Source organism: Fusarium oxysporum, chromosome 2, assembly GCF_000149955.1.
Source record: "Fusarium oxysporum f. sp. lycopersici 4287 chromosome 2, whole genome shotgun sequence".
Classification (NCBI taxonomy): Eukaryota; Fungi; Ascomycota; class Sordariomycetes; order Hypocreales; family Nectriaceae; genus Fusarium; species Fusarium oxysporum.
The window spans coordinates 4,443,579-4,462,220 of record NC_030987.1 but is presented as its reverse complement, the minus strand read 5'-3'; the positions used below and the strand labels follow the sequence as shown (position 1 = coordinate 4,462,220).

General features: G+C 47.0%; 11 protein-coding genes across 12 annotated transcripts in view; 8 read left to right on the top strand and 3 right to left on the bottom strand.

Annotated features, from left to right (window-relative positions):
• FOXG_08785 (adenosinetriphosphatase) overlaps positions 1–87 on the top strand; it is a gene marked incomplete at both ends in the record, with an annotated part of 5,199 nt that extends 5,112 nt beyond the window's left edge. The window contains one exon of the mRNA XM_018387814.1: positions 1–87. Within this exon, the coding sequence (XP_018245738.1) occupies positions 1–87 (87 nt within the window).
• Positions 88–209: 122 nt separating this feature from the next.
• On the top strand, positions 210–329 carry FOXG_19883 (uncharacterized protein; the record flags this gene model as incomplete). The annotated part of the gene is made up of 1 exon (XM_018400165.1): positions 210–329. One exon carries the CDS (start codon positions 210–212, stop codon positions 327–329), a length of 120 nt encoding a protein of 39 aa, XP_018245737.1.
• Positions 330–346: 17 nt separating this feature from the next.
• FOXG_08784 (uncharacterized protein) lies at positions 347–1,786 on the top strand. Its single transcript, XM_018387813.1, has 2 exons — positions 347–920; positions 964–1,786. The coding sequence occupies exons 1-2, from the start codon at positions 527–529 to the stop codon at positions 1,359–1,361; spliced, it is 792 nt and encodes a 263-aa protein (XP_018245736.1). The 5' UTR covers positions 347–526; the 3' UTR covers positions 1,362–1,786.
• Positions 1,787–1,848: 62 nt separating this feature from the next.
• Positions 1,849–2,187, top strand: FOXG_19882 (uncharacterized protein). The gene is made up of 2 exons (XM_018400164.1): positions 1,849–1,927; positions 2,002–2,187. Exons 1-2 carry the CDS (start codon positions 1,873–1,875, stop codon positions 2,142–2,144), a joined length of 198 nt encoding a protein of 65 aa, XP_018245735.1. The 5' UTR covers positions 1,849–1,872; the 3' UTR covers positions 2,145–2,187.
• Positions 2,015–2,604, bottom strand: FOXG_08783 (uncharacterized protein). The gene has a single exon (XM_018387812.1). The coding sequence runs from the start codon at positions 2,542–2,544 to the stop codon at positions 2,239–2,241; it is 306 nt and encodes a 101-aa protein (XP_018245734.1). The 5' UTR covers positions 2,545–2,604; the 3' UTR covers positions 2,015–2,238.
• Positions 2,605–3,137: 533 nt separating this feature from the next.
• FOXG_08782 (uncharacterized protein) lies at positions 3,138–6,047 on the bottom strand (the record flags this gene model as incomplete). Its single annotated transcript, XM_018387811.1, has 1 exon — positions 3,138–6,047. The coding sequence occupies one exon, from the start codon at positions 6,045–6,047 to the stop codon at positions 3,138–3,140; it is 2,910 nt and encodes a 969-aa protein (XP_018245733.1).
• Positions 6,048–8,810: 2,763 nt separating this feature from the next.
• On the top strand, positions 8,811–9,816 carry FOXG_08781 (uncharacterized protein; the record flags this gene model as incomplete). Its single annotated transcript, XM_018387810.1, has 1 exon — positions 8,811–9,816. The coding sequence occupies exon 1, from the start codon at positions 8,923–8,925 to the stop codon at positions 9,814–9,816; it is 894 nt and encodes a 297-aa protein (XP_018245732.1). The 5' UTR covers positions 8,811–8,922.
• Positions 9,817–10,178: 362 nt separating this feature from the next.
• FOXG_08780 (uncharacterized protein) lies at positions 10,179–10,582 on the top strand. Its single transcript, XM_018387809.1, has one exon. The coding sequence runs from the start codon at positions 10,237–10,239 to the stop codon at positions 10,579–10,581; it is 345 nt and encodes a 114-aa protein (XP_018245731.1). The 5' UTR covers positions 10,179–10,236; the 3' UTR covers position 10,582.
• Positions 10,583–12,265: 1,683 nt separating this feature from the next.
• Positions 12,266–15,340, top strand: FOXG_08779 (uncharacterized protein). Of its 2 annotated transcripts, none has more exons than XM_018387808.1 (3): positions 12,266–12,611; positions 12,670–13,723; positions 13,766–15,340. In XM_018387808.1, the coding sequence occupies exons 2-3, from the start codon at positions 13,583–13,585 to the stop codon at positions 15,242–15,244; spliced, it is 1,620 nt and encodes a 539-aa protein (XP_018245730.1). In that variant the 5' UTR covers positions 12,266–12,611; positions 12,670–13,582; the 3' UTR covers positions 15,245–15,340. The 2 variants fall into 2 exon arrangements, with proteins under 2 accessions (XP_018245730.1, XP_018245729.1); XM_018387807.1 differs by having other exon boundaries at positions 12,266–12,615.
• A 1,185-nt stretch (positions 15,341–16,525) lies between these two features.
• On the top strand, positions 16,526–17,225 carry FOXG_08778 (uncharacterized protein). The gene is made up of 2 exons (XM_018387806.1): positions 16,526–16,619; positions 16,670–17,225. The coding sequence occupies exon 2, from the start codon at positions 16,672–16,674 to the stop codon at positions 17,197–17,199; it is 528 nt and encodes a 175-aa protein (XP_018245728.1). The 5' UTR covers positions 16,526–16,619; positions 16,670–16,671; the 3' UTR covers positions 17,200–17,225.
• Positions 17,226–17,577: 352 nt separating this feature from the next.
• FOXG_08777 (uncharacterized protein) lies at positions 17,578–18,554 on the bottom strand (the record flags this gene model as incomplete). The annotated part of the gene is made up of 2 exons (XM_018387805.1): positions 17,578–18,225; positions 18,273–18,554. The coding sequence occupies 2 exons, from the start codon at positions 18,552–18,554 to the stop codon at positions 17,578–17,580; spliced, it is 930 nt and encodes a 309-aa protein (XP_018245727.1).
• Positions 18,555–18,642: the final 88 nt, after the last annotated feature.

Here is an 18,642-nt window from a genome sequence, read left to right as displayed (position 1 = left end):
AACAAAAAAAACGCGGCGACGGGCATGGCCAGAACCACGGCAGTTTTTACTACTTTTTTTGCTTGTAGAATTTGGGCCGGGTGGTAGATGGGCATGGGAGTTTCGGAGAGAGGAGCGGGCGTGTTATAACTAGACTTGTAAGACTTTGATGAGAGAGAATGAAAAAAAGCCAATTGCTGCTCCAACTTTGGGGTCTGTGCCAAGATGTAATGATCAGCTTATGGCCAGCAAGCAGTGAGGATCAGTCTGAGGGTGGTGGTGATCTTGCTGCGCCCCGCGCCTCGCACAGCCACGGTAAGGCAGCACACGACCCAACAGAAGTTGGTTAGCCTGGTGAGGTGTATAAAGCACCCGGAACCCACTCTATTCCAGAAGGTTTTTGGTGTTCTTTGAGCTAAAGCTAGTGACGCTATTCCCGACATAAAGCGAATTTCTGCGCGACACCAATACCTATACAACCCCAGCGCAACACATGGCTTTTTTTCATCATTTAGCATCACAACTCAATCTATAAACTCATTTCAAGATGTCTACTTCCAAAGCCACAGAAATACCCGAGAAAACCCCCGATCTTCCTCCATCATTCCAAGAGACCATGGCCTCATCACCACCCGTCTTCCAAACCCAATTCGCTTGCATGACCTTCAACATGTTTGACCGCATTCGTCTCATCAACTTCACAGAACCAGAAGTATCAGGCATCAAAGAAGTCGTCGCAGCGCGGTGGTCACCTGGTCTCGCACATGTGCAACCATATGGGGAGTCAATAGAATTCAGGCTTCGTGGAAGGCCTTGGTTGCATAGATCTGGTGGGAACGATGATTCGAGGAGATTAATGCTGAGAATTCTGGAGAAATTGTTTGATATGGGGTGGGTGTTGCAAGGATCTATGGAGATCACGCTCAAGTCTGAGAGTAAAGGTAAGACTCTCTTACTCTCCTGTGAACTTGACTGACGTACCAGATTCCCTCATCTTTCGGAAACAAGATCCCATCCCACCGCCCTGCGACTGGATCTGCATATCCTTCGACAACAGTGATAAACTGAAAATCGTAGACTCACCACCCAAAGACCTCACAGATGCAATCCTCCAAACATTTGGTCGTGACGTAAGACGTAGTGAAATCACATCTGACCGCGTCAAGATGCATCTTGCAAACATGCCGTGGAATCCTTCGGGGACAGACACTGTCACGACAAGGATCATACTGCTGAAGTTGATTGAGGCGTTGGAGAGATGTGGGTTCACGATTTATGCTACGATTGGGTCGAAGGGGGAGGATGAGGAGGGGGCGCAGGACTTGTTGGTATGTCAGAGGGTGAAGGGTTGGATTCCTGGGGCGCCTATATGGCATCGCTAGAGATATGTCATATATGAAGCCAAGACGATGAGAGTGATATCCATGGATGTCATTATCTCATGTCTTAACACAAAAGAGAGCCAGAATATTCAAGAGAGGAAAGAGGTGAGATGAAGCAGAGGGCTTATGAAACGAAAACCAGACGATCATTTCCACGGAGAATAAAGATATTCGAAATATTTGTAGATAGTGCACAACTTTCAAGACTCTATGCGATTTGGTGATCCTGAACACGACGAGGCTTTGGTGGGACAGACCTGGAAGGCAGTGGCGGCCTTCCCCAGATGTAACGCCCCTGATTCAGTGCCTCCCAAAGCGCCGCATTCTTTTTAGCTGGGTTAGGGTTAGTTTTTTTCAGAATCCCATATCCAGATCCTTCCTAGGCCAGTTCCAGCATCAGCATCAGCATCTTCCGTCCCGCACCGTTTTCTGTTCTTTGACTTAGTCAAATTTCTCCTTTTTTTTTTTTTTTTTTAAAACAAAAAAAAAAAAAACATATTCCAAAGAAGAAATGGATTCTGCCACCGCCAGTTTGGCCACTGGCCGACCAAATCTCACAGCTGCCGGTAAGCCTTTCTTTCTTAGCTTCTGCGAACAAACACGTTGTTGAATGAGGTATTGAGAGCTAATTTGTATATAGATGTAAAAGCAATGTCGATCAGAGAAATCCTGGCCAACATCCGTCGCAATGTCAAGCCAAATAAGAAGAGACGGAGAAGGGCGAGGCTTGCGGCTTGGAAGAAGCGAAGGGTTCCAGCGGATGAGCTTGTTGCTAGTGGTTGATTTTGGAAGATGGACTAAGGCAAATAACTGAAATCTACTCCCAATTTCAAACTTTCTAAGTCTTATGATGATGGCTTGATAAGTTTAGGCCAATTCATTTCAAATAGAATACATCAGGCTCAGGCATTGCAGAAAAGAATGCGGAGTGACTGATCTTCCCAACACCAACCCTCTCAGATACCCCATCCCTCGCCTCTCTAAGCAACAGCACGTTGCAAACATCCAAGACACTGGTAGTTCCAAAGCGACCCATATCCCATCTTGGATCTCCTGTCTCATTAACCTTCTCACTACTTGGCTTCACACTCTCGTCAGGTCCCTCAGGCAGGCGGCTGCGCTGTAGCCACTCTTCTTGAAGAATCTCGTACTGCATTCTCATCGGATCGCCATCCCAGTACATTTCCCAGCCAATGGGGGGAGGTGCAACGTAAGGAAGACTCAGGGTTCAAATCCACGACACTCCACGACACATTTGTGAATATGGCGTGGATATGGATGCTGACTAATAATTTCGATGTGGAATGGGTGGAAATGGATCCATTATGGAAATGGATCCATATTGTGGAATTCGTGGAATGGAAACCTACTTCGTCCAACAATGGTAATTAATGGGTCCCGCCCGCCCTCGGTGACGTCAATGTTTTTGTCATTGGTCCATTAAAATCCGCCGTTGCTTGACGCAAAGGCAACACACCCACCGACGTTCCTGTTTCTTGTTATGCTGGATATTCGTAGCCGAACCGATATACCTATAGACGCGCCTTGCCGTCTCTCTCCGTCAAGATCCAGCTTTTGTAGAGCTGAAAGAGCCGTTGATTGTCCTCTTCTGTTCGTTCTGGAACGGATGTGGTTGACTTGGTAGGATGGGGAGTGGCCATTTCGATTTGGGGTAGTAACGCGAGTAACAGTGAAGCCCCCAGAATGGACTCATTGTGTACGGAGGAAAATGGGGTGGCAAATCGATGTTGTGTTGTTGTGGGTGATAGAAAGTACTTAGGATATGCGGGATTTCACAAGGAAATCAAGGTATTTTCGAACCCCACCTAAAATATTCCACGATTTCCACATGTGGAACATGTGGAAGGGGCTTCGTGGCGTGGATATGGAAATGCTGAAGCCCACGTGGAATGGAATGGAATGGATATGGATCCACATTATGGATCCATATGTGGATTTCGTGGTATGGATTTGAACCCTGGGAAGACTATCACGAGATATGGCCACTAGGATGTACTTCACTGGTGAATTCTGGACCTCTTCAGCTGTTGAGGGGATATTGAGATGTTCAAGTGAGACGTTGAGGCTTAGACTTCCAGCGCGATAGCCTTGATGGTAGAGGATACGCTGCCACGGTCGACGGTTGTTGGCTGACCGATCTTCATCGTTGACTCCTATCTGGATGAAATTGTCTTGTATAGGCGATGCCAAATACGACTCAGATGGCTTGTCGCATAACCGTACTGATACGGCCTTGGCGCGAAAGTACAAGGTATCTTCGAAGGGCAACTCCACGATAGGCTCATCTGGAAGATTAATCGGAAACTCAAATCGCATGCCCGGATATGCCTCGTGTACGAAGAGATGCTGATTCCGATCCTCATTGTGCTCAACAGCCCACCCATGCTCGTAGCAGTCAATATGCAAAAGCGACCAAAGATCAGTCTTGTGCAACAAAAGCCGCGAATTCTCAGCTTGTTGTCTCCTCTCGTCAATTTCTTCCTGCGTTCTCTCCACTTGTACAAACGTTTCCATGAATTCGTCAACTGTAGCTGACTTTAGCCACATTATCATGCTAGCTGGCGCATAGCACACGGCGTTATGGAAACCTCTGCCACGATATGCGACGTGACCTTGCCAAGCTGCCCAAGACCAACTGGGAAACAATATCTTCCCATCTGGAGATCGTCTTCGAGAAAGGGGTTCTTTGGGGTACCATAAGAGAGATCTTGTGAGAGCAAATTCCGGCATGGCGTGCCAGAACTTGGTGTTTGTGCCCCGGTGGATAAGGTCTGCAATACCGATAAAGGCATTCACGGCGTCGGACTGCCACGTCATGTTTCTCTTTGTATAAGCATCAACAGCGTGAGCGTACGCTTCCCAGAGTGTATGCCCCTTGATAAGAGGTGCATCGATTGTATCTGAGCTCGGGATGGCTTTGGATTTGTACAATGGAGCGCCATCCTCTGAAGCTTCGCCAGTAGTTGGGTCTTCGCCGACAAAAATCGTCATGTCATCTTCGGTTGCGAAGGCTTTGTTGATATACGCGGCCTGAGTTGGATCTGACCATATACGAATCCACAAGTCGTGGATTCGGGATGTTAGTTGTAGCTGGTCGTTGAAGGGAACGATTGTGTACGAGTTAGGGCCCGAAACAGGAACTGTGTCTTCGAAGCAGGCTCCGTGGGGACAGATGAAACACATTTGCGAGTTGGCAAAATAGACTGATCGCCTTGAGAGTACCCTCTCCTGAAATGTCCATGCTCTGGTGTTCCATAGTCGATCTTCGATATCAGAATACCTTTGTCTGGCATCTTGGAATGCCACTGCTAAGGTGATCCCTTGCAATTTCTCTATGCTCTGTTCTTGTGATCGAGGGATACCAACTCCAGGCAATCCGTCTGTGGGGTTGACGTTAGAAGAGGCCATTATGGATAGAACAGCATTGGCGTATATAGTCCCCATATTGGAGATGACCCTAGCTTTGTCGTCCTTTTCATCTTGCGTGATGCATAAAGCATCAATCCAAAGGTATCGGATACCGAGCTGTTTTGTAACCTTGATAGCATCAAGAATCGTTTGCGGAAGTCCGACGTTCCCCAGACCTCCAGGTTTACTGAGTTGGTCTCTTGTTTTGGTAGTGTATTGTGTCTGACTTCCAGTTCCCCAGACATAAGAAAGACAGATATAATCGCATGGTGTGTCGACCTCCTTCACACAGTTGTCAACCGTGTCGATGACTCGTAATGTGCCCATGAGAGGCTTGAGATATTCAGTAGAGTCAGTTTCTGCTGGTTTATGATCCTTTTTGCATGTCTGGAGCCACCCTCGAAGGCGAGACATATCAGCAGAATCCTTGCGAACCAGAAGGCCCTGAAGGGGCATTGATTGACTCTCCACTGGTTCAACTGGATGTATCACCAATCTTGAAACCTTTAAACGATCAAGATCCGAGAATTCCACCTGGAGCCTCAGAGGAAACCCTGGACCATCATCCAAAGTGCTGATGCTCAATTGCATCCCCGGCCAATCATCAGGATGCACATCCGTAAGTATTCCATCATGAATAGCCCTCTTTCGAATGAGTCTGCAGAAGGAACAATGACTATTCTCATCCATGACCTTGGGAATGCCATAAACAGAAATGCGGGACTGTCCTGGTAGTTGATTCCCCGGTAAGCCTCGTTGTGATAAAAGGATTTTGAAGTCAATGTGTCGACACATATCGCACAGATATTCAGGATCTGTTTCTTCAAGGACAGGCGGATCAGGGATAAACCACTCTTCATCGCGCCCATCCGAGTCTTGAAATAAACCCCATCTGTGTATAAACTGATGATGCTTGTACTCGTCAAACTTGGTCGTCTCCTCATCTTTCATCTTCTCATCTGAATGTTCTCCAGATTCTTCTTCAATGGAAGAAATATGAATGCTGATTCGACTTAGCTCCTCATCCGTCATACCATCAACATCTGGCTTCTTTTCCTGTATAGCCTTATCATGGTTCTCCAGACTCTGCCTTCCCCTTTTCTGGCCGAGACTCTCCCAGTCGCGGACCATAGCCGCGGTCTCTGGTGATTGCTTCAGGGACTTCCCATCTTTTTCTTCTAGGGCCTTTCTGAGGACTGTTCTTGTGGTATGATCGCGAATGTTTCTGGAAACGACTGATTTTAGATTCGGCGCCATTATGAATGATTTTCGTATCGTTTATATTTTTGATATTGAAGTGAGATAGGGAATGAGGTTAAATAGGATCAAGGGCCTTAGCTCGTCTTATATCTACCGAGCTGCGTCGGGCTCCATGCTGCGGAGTGTGATCCCTGCTTTTCGGGACGCTTATCTTACTGCGCCACGGACACGGACACGGACTTCAAATACACTAAGGCTTTATGCCATTCGAGAAAAGAAAGCATTTGAGTACATTTTGAAGCTATAGAAATGAAATTGCCCAGCACACAAAGGCCAATCTGTTCGAGGTTTTATTATTGATGGGCCTACATCTTCGTCTGTTGTCGAAGCAAACCGACCGCGCATGTACATCCCTCGACAAGTCAAGCGAGAAGTCGAGAACAATGCTCCAGTCGCCCCAGAGAACCAACCAGCTCCTGTGATAGAAAGGCGGGAGCCTGCTGATTCATTCATCAAGAGCCTCATCGACAAGAACAGCCGAAAACAAGCGAGCCAGGTTGCTTTTTTGAACCCAGGCTCAGGAGCTGTCTCCTACACTCACCATGCACCTGTGAATCTTCACATAGACCTATCCGTCAGTGGTTTCTCATGGTGAGAGGTAGAGCTTATAAATGAGTCACGGGTGAGGTTGACCAGCTTAAATTTGACGAGTGGCTGAGAGGCTTCGTTATGAGATTTGACTCCGTATCAGCGAGCTTAATTTTAACTCAACAAACACTCCCACTTTCCATTGGCACCTTGTTTGACTTAACTGAAACTACTCTCTGAATGACTGCGGTCTATTGTTTGCATATGATTATTTCACATTTGGATCCACCAGTAATATATGGTGAACTTGCTCAGTAAGGTAGACAAAGATATAAAGCCAACTGGTCTGTCAATGACGTTTTGAGTTCCTATGGCATACAAACGTCATCAACGGGGGGCCCATGACCCGAAACTAGGGATATTGGCTTTCAAATGAATTCACGTAGAGGTCACAGAGGAGTCTTACAATATAGTCTCTCAAAGATTACTCCATAAATATGACTGCACTTCCCAATATTCACGGCTCCCAAACTTGCTCCTCAAATATCCCAACCGATCTCATACCGCTAACTTCCCACCACTCTCAACCTCGAACAGCAAACATGTGTGAAAATACAATGACACATTTCACCTGTATGTGGTGCAAACAGCTCTACGACTCACGCATGGAACAGATCATATGTCACCGTGCCCATGGCTCGTTAGGCGCCTGCGGAAAGATGTCAGGTGTAAATAAATCTGTTTATAACCTCTTTTGTCCAAATTGCCCGTCAGAGAAGTACAGGAAAGGCTCGTACCGCGATCCAAGATGGATTTGTAAGTAGTCGAAGCTTTTGGAACTGGACAATTGACTAAAAGCGTCCCAGCATAAATCTGGACTTTTATGGGCTCGATGCAGTCAGTGCACCTGAACCTTTTCGCAGCAGAGAAACAAAAGTTCGGCTGGGGCAAACACCTGCTTTTCACCAAATTAGCCCCCTTTTCTATCTCATATCTTATCTATACAATATGTTACAAAGAGCCCTATTCTCAAGTGGCACTTCCATCAACAGGGAAGGAGCTGTTTTCAACCTTTGTTTGCTCCAATTTGGCAACAAAGGAGCGCTATGAAACCTACCTCAAGCAATATTTGTCTATGAAGTGGTTTATCTCTTGATGCTTGGCCAATGACCAAGTGGAATACCTCAACGATCTGCATGGGGCTGATGCTCTATGTTGTTCTACACTTCAGAAGCCCGAGACGATGCATCATACAGAATCTTCTGCCAACTTCCACAAAATCAGCATCCACAACTCGCTAGGAAGTTGGAAATTCACAAACTTTATAGCTGCAGCTGCCTAGCTGGAAGGCCATCAAAGCAGCAGATCAGAATACGACCTGAAACACGAAAGAGGGTGTTTTTCCAAAGAAGATCGCGGCCACAGTTCTCAGATTCGAAAGGATATGCGGCTCACTGTTTATAGTCCAGGCGCATTTCAGCCAGTGGCCGGAGTACAGATTTGAGACTTTGAGGCATATAACCAGACCTTGTTCTGCAAGGCAGCGAGGGACATACCATTCATCAGCCCTCTGCTTGTTTGTGATGTTGTTGGAGATGTCGTTCTTAAAAATCAAAGTATATGAAGACCATATTGCTGGACGATTGGGCCTTCCGACGCCCAGCAGTACTACCAACAACGGGAGGAGACGGAATGTCATTCACATTTGTCTATCAGTTTTTTTTTTTTTTTTTTTTTTTTTTTGAGATATCTTGGAGAGAGAAAAGAGAGACATTTCGTGGGCTCTTATCGAGGAAGAGCATATTGTTAAATTGTTAACGTCTGCAACATGATATCGCTTTATGTAGACTTGTATCAGTCGCATTTTTAGGCGAATGCAACTTCTTTTTAAAATTACTCGATGATGAGATTCATCTTGCATTTTACCAATACTCTTGACTGTTGTGACAGTAGTAAATCTCAAAAGATCTCAAGAAACTGAGTGAACTTATCAAGTTTGCGGAGGAAAACAACCCCAGAGTGTGGGCCCCTGTGAACGAGTATTTTGGCCAGATTGATTCCATTAAAAGCCAAGGTTCCTAAAGAGAGTGTCCTTTGCATATGCAGGCAAGAAAATAATATACTAACGTTACGGATCATATAGACGTTGTTTATTGGCTGACATAGACTATGCTTACTATCTGAATCATTAATAATACTGTCCCTTGATCTGACGTCACATTGTCGGATCAGGAACGATAGTACATGTCAACCACAAGGCGTAGAGCAACAATAAAACACCACGCATTACTATGACTTAAATACTATCACCATCAATTTGAACAATTTCTCACTTTGGACAATCATGTCACTCAAAACCATCAAGACACGAACCCTAGAAGTCGGGTACTACGACCACGGCCCCTCATCAGGCTGGCCTGTCCTTTTATATCACGGCTTCCCATACGATATCCACGCGTATGATGAAATTGTTCCAAAACTCATCTCCAGCGGTGCAAGAGTCGTTGTTCCCTATGTCCGTGGTTATGGCCCAACACGCTTCCTATCAGATTCAACCATGAGGAGTGGTCAGCAAGCAGCTCTTGGCTCAGATGTTATTGAGCTCATGGATGCTTTAAACATCGATAAGGCAGTCCTTGGTGGCTTCGACTGGGGCGGAATGTCTGTATGTGTTGCATCTGCTCTCTGGCCTGAACGTGTCGTTGGACTTGTTTCATATGCAGGATACGACGTTGCAGATCTTTCAAGTTACCAGAAGCCTTTTGCACCGAGTTTGGAATGTGTTTGTTGGTATCAGCATTTGTTCCAGCAAGAACGCGGAATTGCTTGTCTTACAGAGAGTCGACGAGATCTCTGTCGGATTCTTTGGAAGCAATGGTCACCTTCATTCTCATTCACAGAAGACTTTTACAAGAGAACTGCAAAAGCCTTTGATAATCCTGATTTTGTCAATGTTGTCATTCACGCTTACAGATTCTGCTTTGGTAACGCAAAAGGCGATCCAGCTTTGCAGAAGTTGGAGGATGCTCTAGCTGCTCAGCCTAAGATAAGTGTTCCGACAATCACTTTGGATGGACGGCAGGATCCTTTGAAACCAGGGGGTACCGCTGCACATGTTAAGCACTTTTCTGGTCGTTATGAGAGGAGAGAGGTTGATGTTGGGCATGCGTTTCCAATGGAAGCTCCGGATGAATTTGCAGATGCCATCTTGACAATTCATAAGTGGGAGAGTGGCTAGCACTTGGAAAAAGAGATGATATAGACAACGAACCTTTTGCGAGTCAATACGGTAGACTAAGGTAGCAGCTTGGGCTATTTTGTGTGTAGTTGGTATGCTGCCTGAACTGTGTTTATGAGAGTGTTATTTTGAGTTGATAGACCTGATATCTGATGCTTGCATCGCGTACCTTACCTCGTAAGGTGTCAGTAAAAATAAATTGCTTTGAATTTTCAGAGCATCGGATATGGGAGGTCAATAATCAGATGTTGCATAACTATTTCATAACTCGATGCAGGCACTGCATAAACGAAGGGGCCTGGCCAATCAAGCAATGCCCCGCATTTGGGAACTGAACTTAGTTGCAACATACTTACACATAACTCCATGGCTTAGGCTGAGTTTCCTTCTTCAAGGGTCTCACGGTGACAAGACTGCAATATGATGACAACACTCCCTCCTACTACTAGAGATGCTGTTCGAGCTCGGGCTTCTCAAGATATAGCGGCGAGGGCAGCAAAGTCACCCACGCCACGAAAACGCAGCCGCGCACCATCTTCTACAGGATGTGAATACAGAGACGATGACTCTATCGAAGGGTCTAAAGCTACATCTATTCATGCCGCGCTATCAACTATTCTTCGCAGTGAGAAGTTCTCAGACATGACCATCATCTGCGGGGAGCGCCGATTCAAAACCCATCGCGCTGTTGTATGCACGCTGTCTCCTTTCTTTGATGAAGCAATGAGCGGCGAATACGGTGTGTTTTCAAACAGACGCTGGTAACAGCCCACTAATTTCTATGCGGTGATATAAGCTCTCAGCCATAGGTCTCAACTGCAAATAACACATCTTATGCTAACATATCAATGTTTAGGAATCTACGTCACGATCTATTGAGCTGCCGGAAGATGATCCTGGTGTCGTTGAGCGGTTCCTCGAGTTCTTGTACACTGGAACCTACAGTAACGGCGTAAGCTTTACGTGGGGAGAGCCATCTAAAGCGGCCCTGCTTGACCCCGAAACTGTTCTTCAGAGCTTGCAGCAGCCGGCGTGCGGCAATCAGGAAGCGGGTATGTCGTCTCCCGCGGAAGGAACTGAAGATTGGGTCACCGAACACGAGCATGACGAAGAGCCAGATGAAGAATACAATGAGTACGACGAGTACCCAAACACTCCTTCAGGCAATGGTGATGTGGCGGGAGATGGACAATCTAAGCTCGCAAAGGTGACAGACGCGGTGGCATTCGGTCACTGCAGTCGGACGGAAGGATTAAAGCAATTCGCTGATTTACGTAGCGACATGACACTGCCTCTCCGGCTTTACGTCATGGCAGACAAGTACGACGTGCCTGCCCTTCGACTTTTGGCGCGTGATCGATTCTACCGCGCCGTAGAGCTCGTTTGGGAAGAAGCCAAGTGCTTTCCTGACGTGGTTGATGAGTTGTATCAGACCACGCCGCCAACTGACACTGCGATGAGGGAGATTGTGTGCAGGCTTGTTGCGGCTGTAATCCATGTGCCTAGGGTCAGGGATAAGATGAGAAGTGTAATGATCAAACATGGGGATTTCGCTGTTGGGGTCATGGAGTATTCTATCCATCTCCATACCCTTTTTGCCTGAGATCCTAAATGATGAAACTACTGAGGTCATTTTAATATATCGTAGTAAGCCTTTAGGCCAGTTTATTTTGGCATCCTGATTCAGCGTCAGAAGTCTGCTTGCTCCCTGGGGATGGTTAATCCGTGCAGCTTCGGAATTTGGTGCATGAGGGTATGAAAATAATTACACAAGGTGGTCAAAGAAACTATTGAGTTTATCATCAGTTATCCTCAGCTTGCTTGAGTATTTCTGTCCTGTAGTCGAGACCTGAAGTTACTGACATCTCCTCAAGCTGCACCCTTGTTAATGTTGCTTGCTGCTCGGCTGCAAAGCTGAAAGCTCGGCTATTACCCAAATTTGACAAATACACGTGGCAAGGCCACCATCTTGACTGTGGCATCCGTTACCGGGCGAGACTATGCATGTGAACAGGCGTCCAGTTTTGAACAAATTACAATACCAGGATTTGCGTATTTGTTGGGGATTTACGTATAGCGTGTACTAACAAGCACCTGACCAGGCTTGTCTCCAGCTCGGCTACGAATGAAGCTTTTAAGAATGACGATCCATGTCTAGGACTCAATAATAAGCATACATGAAGGATATGCCAAGAATAGAAGGATTATGAACCCTTTCGTGTCAGAACAGGAGGCTTGTGATGACATTTCGCCCGACTCCGGCTTGAACATGTCCAGCTCAGCCCCAAAAGAGTCAGCCCCACCAACCACGGGCGGCAAACACGGCAGCCAAACACAACGGTCAGAACAGCGAGGCACACCCAAAGTGGAAGTGCCCGATTTTGTGGTCGCGTGTTACGAGGTGGCCTTTCCATTTCTCCCCTGACATGAAGATCTGTCGTCATTTTTAGTGAGTCTCTGTTGATCAACACCTGCGCCTTGCAACAGCTCAAAACAGTTCTGTAACCGGTTCTCGCATCGCCGCGGGCTGCGACAGACTTTTTTTCTTAACAATTACCGAAAATAAAAAACAAGCATTAAATTACTGCGCCTCGAAGGGTCCGTCGGTGACTGGAAAGTATCTCATGTTGAATATGTACAGGGCTTAATGGGGCGATAGACCTTGCGAGATGGCGCTGGCGGTGGCTCAGATTTGTTTCATTTCTGGCCAGTCAAGTGTTTTGCGTTTTGGGCTCTTCGACGTGGCTGCTTCCAGACTCAGGGGGGGCTGCTTACTGTCTTAAAATTGTTCTGTAGTAGGTAATAAATTACTTGAGAAAAAGTCTGCGCGTAGAGCTAAAATGATAGGTACAGCCCGTCAGCACGATGTTCCCCTGATGTAATATCTCCTGAACGAGTTTTGCGGCCGTGCTGAGAAGGAATGTTTCATCGTGGTACGTCGACTTGGGGGCCGCGGGTTAGCGGGTGGAGCTCTCTTGCCTTTTAACTCGGGAATTTGCGTTTTGGTGCAATCTCGATGCCAATGCTTGGTATTGCAAATCAACAAGGATATAACCTTGGAACAACAATCTTGGCTGACATTTACAAATCTCCTATCACTGAACATGTCAGGAATTTTAGAGGGGTCATCCATTGTTTTTGGCGCTGCTATTGTTTTACGGAGATCAACGAAGCGGGAAATGCCTTGTAGGACTCGAGCATCAGCAGCAAGTCCAGTGCTAACTTCGGTTACGGCACAGCCCTAGCAGCGACTCTGACGAATCACAGACTCTCCCACTCAGATGACCTGTCTCGAATTAGCCCGCTAGTGTCAAGCATGCCGTGTTCACACTGCCTGGGGGCCGCAGGGCGCATGTACCTTTAATATGAGCCTCACACCGACAAGATACTCGAGCGGCTCGATAAGATTAGGTGCTCCACAGCCCGGGTTTATAGTGGGAAGAGAGCTGCAGCTACCTTGTCATGACTGCCGTATACCGGACTGTCTTGTGCTTGTCTTCCCTCCTTGGCTCTGTCTGCCTTGTCCACTCTCAACCTTTCAACATCCTGCTTTGTGTTCCTTTTGTGTGCATCCTTCTTGATCGTCCTTCCTTCGTTTACAATAAGCCCGGTTTTTCTTTAGTAACTTATATTGTTCCACCGCGGCCCACTTCTGTCTCTCCCTTAACCCTGGCTTGACATTCTATCCGAAAACCTCGTTTCTTCTTGTCCCTTGATACATTCCTCTCTCTTTCTTCACTATACATACATTTCCTGCTTATGACACATGCCTTCACACATTGCTCTCCCTGGCGCTGCGCGTCCTCGCCCTAGATTTCGTGTCAACGGTTCAAATTGGAGATGGGTTAAGAAGGGTTCAACTTTACTATTTGCCTTATTTGCTTCTGCATTAACAATCTACTACTTAGTATGTTCCCTTCTTCCGATTGAAGCTCAAACTGACCATCAGATCCATAATGATAGTGTTTGGAGACCAACGGGTCCGATATTACAAGAAACCTTAGTCACCCCAGCCAACATCTCCTCCGGGGAAAGAAAGTTTGTCATCGTTTTACCCGTCGATGATTCGAGTCCCGATCTCTGCAAGGTTGTCAGCAGCGCCGTGGCGTTGGGGTATCCCGCGCCTGTAATCGTCAATTGGAAGAAAGACTTCCATACCGAGGCCGACGGAATTGGACCTTCGCAGCTGGGGAAAATTACCGGTACACTCAACTACCTACAATGGGCCACAGGTGATGTGGTGTCAGAGGAGGAGAAGCTTGGAGAGGATGATCTCGTGCTCATGCTGGATGCACACGACATTTGGCTACAGCTACCTCCAAGCGTCATGATGCACCGATACTACAGCAGCAACGAGCGAGCGAACCGACGAATTGCAGAGGTATACGGCTTCTTTGACAAGGAATTAATGCAGCAGACCATCATTGCCGCCGCGCAAAAAGGCTGCATCGCCCCACGCGACAAAGTCTCGAACCTCTACTGCAACGACGTCCCCGACAGCACCCTCCCCGAAAACGTCTTCGGCTTCTTCACCGACTATACTGTATCACGATACAAATATATGCGCCCCAAGTATGTCAACAGTGGCAGTTTCATGGGTCCCGCAGGCGACATGCGACGATACTTCCAACGTGTCAAAGATCGCATGGACCAAGATCTTCTTGAGGTCAGGTCTGCCGAGGATCTTGCAGGCGACCAGGGTATTTTCGCCGAGGTTTTTGGCGAGCAGGAACTTTGGCGCCGACAGATCAAGCAGGATGACTTTGCTGGCGACAACCCCGGAAAAGAGGCAGCGATTTCTGCTAGGGACGAATTTGAGTATCACGTCGGCTTGGATTACACACAAGAACTTTTCTACCCGACTTGCTACTCTGACTACGGCGGTGCTTTCGTGTCACTTGACGATCCCTCCTCAATTGCCAAGGAGTCGAGCCAAGCTGGCGTTTCGCCCCCTCGCGTAGGTGGTGTGCCAAGCGACATTTCCAAGGCTGAAGCTCCGTTCTCTCAATTGGATGACCATGAAGGCGGCTGGGGTGACGTCTCGCTTTTCGTGGACTTCTGGACGACGTCGGTCCCCGTCGCGATACACCACAACGCTTGGAGAGACGGATTAAAGGCCCGTCGATCAACTTGGTGGGATAAGACGTGGTACTTTCCCCAGCTGCGCAACCTCCTCGAGGCGCACATGACAGCAAACACGACAACACCGTTAGCGAGCATTACCGCTGACGATGGCAACCTGGAGGTTTGGTCATATGGCGCAAAGACCAAGGGAAGCGCGTCGCTATTGTTTGGCAAGAACAAGGACACAAAGGCTTGGGAATTGCGATCGACAGATTGGGATACGATCTGTAAAGCCAGTAATGAAGCGGAGACCGAGTCGCGCTGGTATGATGAGGTATTTAGGGATGGAAAGGGTTTACTATAGAGGTCGATCATGATCATTTGGTTAGGAGTTCATTCATAGCGTGTTTTTGACCATTCATGACAGATACCAATTCATTAGACTATTGTTTGTCGTCAACTGTGTTTGCGTGACCTGTGCGACTTGAGGCTTCTGACAATCGAGATTCGTGACACCTTGGCTGAAATGGCCAAGAATCTGCGTTACAACCCTAACGTCTGCCAAAACTTCTTGGCTGACGTCTCCGCCCAGGGGATGTCCGCACTAGGCAGGGATCGGCTGTACCTGCATGCTTCTAGACCAGGCCGGAGAGTTTTTCTGGCTGCCGGTCTTGGCGATGGGCTACGCCGCCGGGATCTACGCGGCGCGGTATAACGCCATCGGTAGTGATTGGTATGATCGGTAGTGGTAGAGTTATGGCTGGGGGTTGGATATGAGAATGACGAGTAGGAGTTTGTCGCCACGGATCGGGAGGGAATGTGTTAAGGGTCTGGATGTTTTGCCCCGCGGGACGGATCGTGTGAGAGTTTTGATTTGGTGTAGGGTGGGTGGTGATAAGGTTTGAGATGAGATGCTGTGGCTGGATGGGTGGAATTGCCGGGTAAGAAAGTTTCACTGGGCGAGGCAATTCTATTCGATGTATTGACTTCCATGTACTGTCAACAAATTACTCCAATACTGTATTAAGCGTTGATTGTAACCAGTGACTGTTGAAATTGAAGGGGGAAAAGACACACAAACAAGTAACACCTAAGTATCTTGGACAGCATTTACGTTCGCAGTCTCATATTTTGTTGCCGTTCATCCTTCCCTATTTATGTGCTGTTTATGAACAAGGTAGGCATTAGCCATAACCCTGCATTGTAGCTGTTAAAAGTTCTCTCATATCAAGGCCTCCATAGCTCCCAATGTCTGATGGCAGATGTCTCAACACGTGAAGCATGACTCTGTCCAGCGACAGAAGTTAACTTTTATCTTCAGGCGCCAAGCTAATCTCACAACATATACTCTGATCCATCTTGTTGGCGATAGCTCACAGGTAGACCTTGAATTGTGCTGTGATGGACATTTTAAAGGCAACTTTCAAAACGCTCCTCCATTGACCACAATATTGCTTTGAAGATAGAGATAGCCGTGACTATAGACACTCTGTTACTGCAAACATTTACGACTTTGTCACATATATCTTGAATCCTCATTGACCCAGTAGAGAAAATGGAGAATATTGATTGGCTTAGGCTGCATCAGTCAACCAAGCCCCACTTCACGCATACTCGAAACCCAGCTCAACCTCATCTCACCTTCTACTCATCTCCCATCTCCAATTTCGATTTTCTCATCCATAGAACTCAACTAACTCACTAAGAAAATAACAACATTGATTTAGCGCTCAGAAGAAGTAAGCTCCGGCTCACACTACCTCATAAGAACAGCCTAACAGAATCCTAGCCATGGCAACCTCCCATTACAAGACCGAGACTTTCACATCCGAAAACTTTGTCGAGAGCGCTGGTACAATTCTCTTCCGCCTCTCAACACATGAAATATGTATCCTGCACGATATAAAGCGTAACGAATACATCCTTCCCAAAGGACGTCGCAATGTAGGCGAGTCACGCGGCGATACTGCAATTCGTGAAACAACCGAAGAAACAGGAATATCCTGTCGTTTACTACCCATCAACATGAAATCTCGCCTCTGCCCTTCTGAAGAAACGGATGTTCCTGATGAAACGCGTGTTTTCAAAAGTGTTTGTGAGCCGATTTCAGTGCAGATGAGAAGGATTGGTGAGCATGAGATGAAGCTGATTTGGTGGTATGTTGCTGCTGTCAACGAGAATAAAACTGTTGGGAAATGTGAGGATGAGTTTGAGGTTGAGTGGTATGGCTATGAAGAGGTTCTGGAGAAGTTGACTTTTCAGAATGATCGGGAGGTGGTTGCCAGGGCTATTAAACTTGTCCAATCTTATTACCCGTGAAGGCAGGCGAATGAGTCATCTTTTAGGTTTTTCTTTATCTGTATTTATGCTATAGTAATTGGTTAGGCGTTATGGTATAATGTCTCAGTTGTGAGCTAGATGTACTATTTGCAGTTGAGACCTGCAGCTGAGAGCTTATATCACCACAGTCCACATAGAATTTAGAACTTGTCCAAGCGACTGTCATTGAAAGTTATGATACGCACGAAGTCTTAGCCCTAGTCGGAGAAGTAATCACTTCAAACTAAAACCATGGCAAGGTTCGTGTAGAAATATTGTTCATAGAAGTCGTGAAACCTTAGTCTATCTTTTAAAGCTTAAACCAAGCGTCAAAACAAAGGTATGGTATCCTGCCTCAAGGTCTCGCTAGGCCAGCAATCATCTAGACTCGTTGCCTCTAGGCTCCAGCATGTACCTTGCAACGCCATCATCAAGATACATTTGCTCCCCCTTGACAGCCATCATCCTCTCCTTCATCTTATCACCATCCCTCTTCATACAAATCAACTTGCACAAAGCCTTCCACAACGGAGTATTAACCTCTTTTGTAGAGCCATAGACGTCCAGCACAACGTCCTCAAACTCCTTGGTAGCCTCCCAGTCGGTCCATGTCTTATTGACCCAGCGGTTTCTGGCAGCGGTGTAGAAGCGATCTCGGCAGAGGAGTTGAAGAGCGTGGACGTTGTATGTCTGAGCCACGATGAAGAGATTCATGGCGAGGATTATTTCATGCGGTGAGCCTTCGGGTGACTTGGCCGGGGTTTCTGTCTGTGCCGTGGCGGGTGTAGTTGACAATAACCTATTTGATCGTCTTACAGGGCGCTCTGGCACACTGTCTTTTGCGATGTCTTTTTCGATGGGGCAACGCGGATAACAGTCAAGCCTGTCTTGAATCTCCTTCGCTCTCTCAGCCTCAACCAATGCGGTAGGCCTTTGAGCAGTGTATGTTCCAGTGTAGAGAAACTCGAGAAAATGCTGAAATACATCGGGGTCTTGATCTAGAGTCACACTCCTAATGGTGCGCTTCTGGGAGGAATCAGTGAGAGCATGTGATAGTATGGGAGGTCGCGTACCTTGGGCGGGGTTGTGAATACCTTCTCAAACCATTCGCACTGCGTGCACACAATAGCACGATGAACCTTGAACTCTCGACCGCGGCAGATGATCGATATGTCGGAGTAGGTGCCATCAAAGAGAAGCTTGTAGGAAGAAGCGCGTATCGAAGAAGCGCAGAGGTCATCCACGGCGTATGTCTCTTCAGTGTCCATTTCTTTAGAATAATCGCTGAGGTGAGTTTGAGGCGTAAAATACAACGCGGGATCAATGTCAGACTTAGGAATATCGTCCTGAGTCATGTTGAAAGGATGAAAGAGTTTCAGTGATGAGATGTTTGTTGTGAGATGAAGAGGAGGAAGTGGTTTGCAGCAAACGACAGCGTGAATA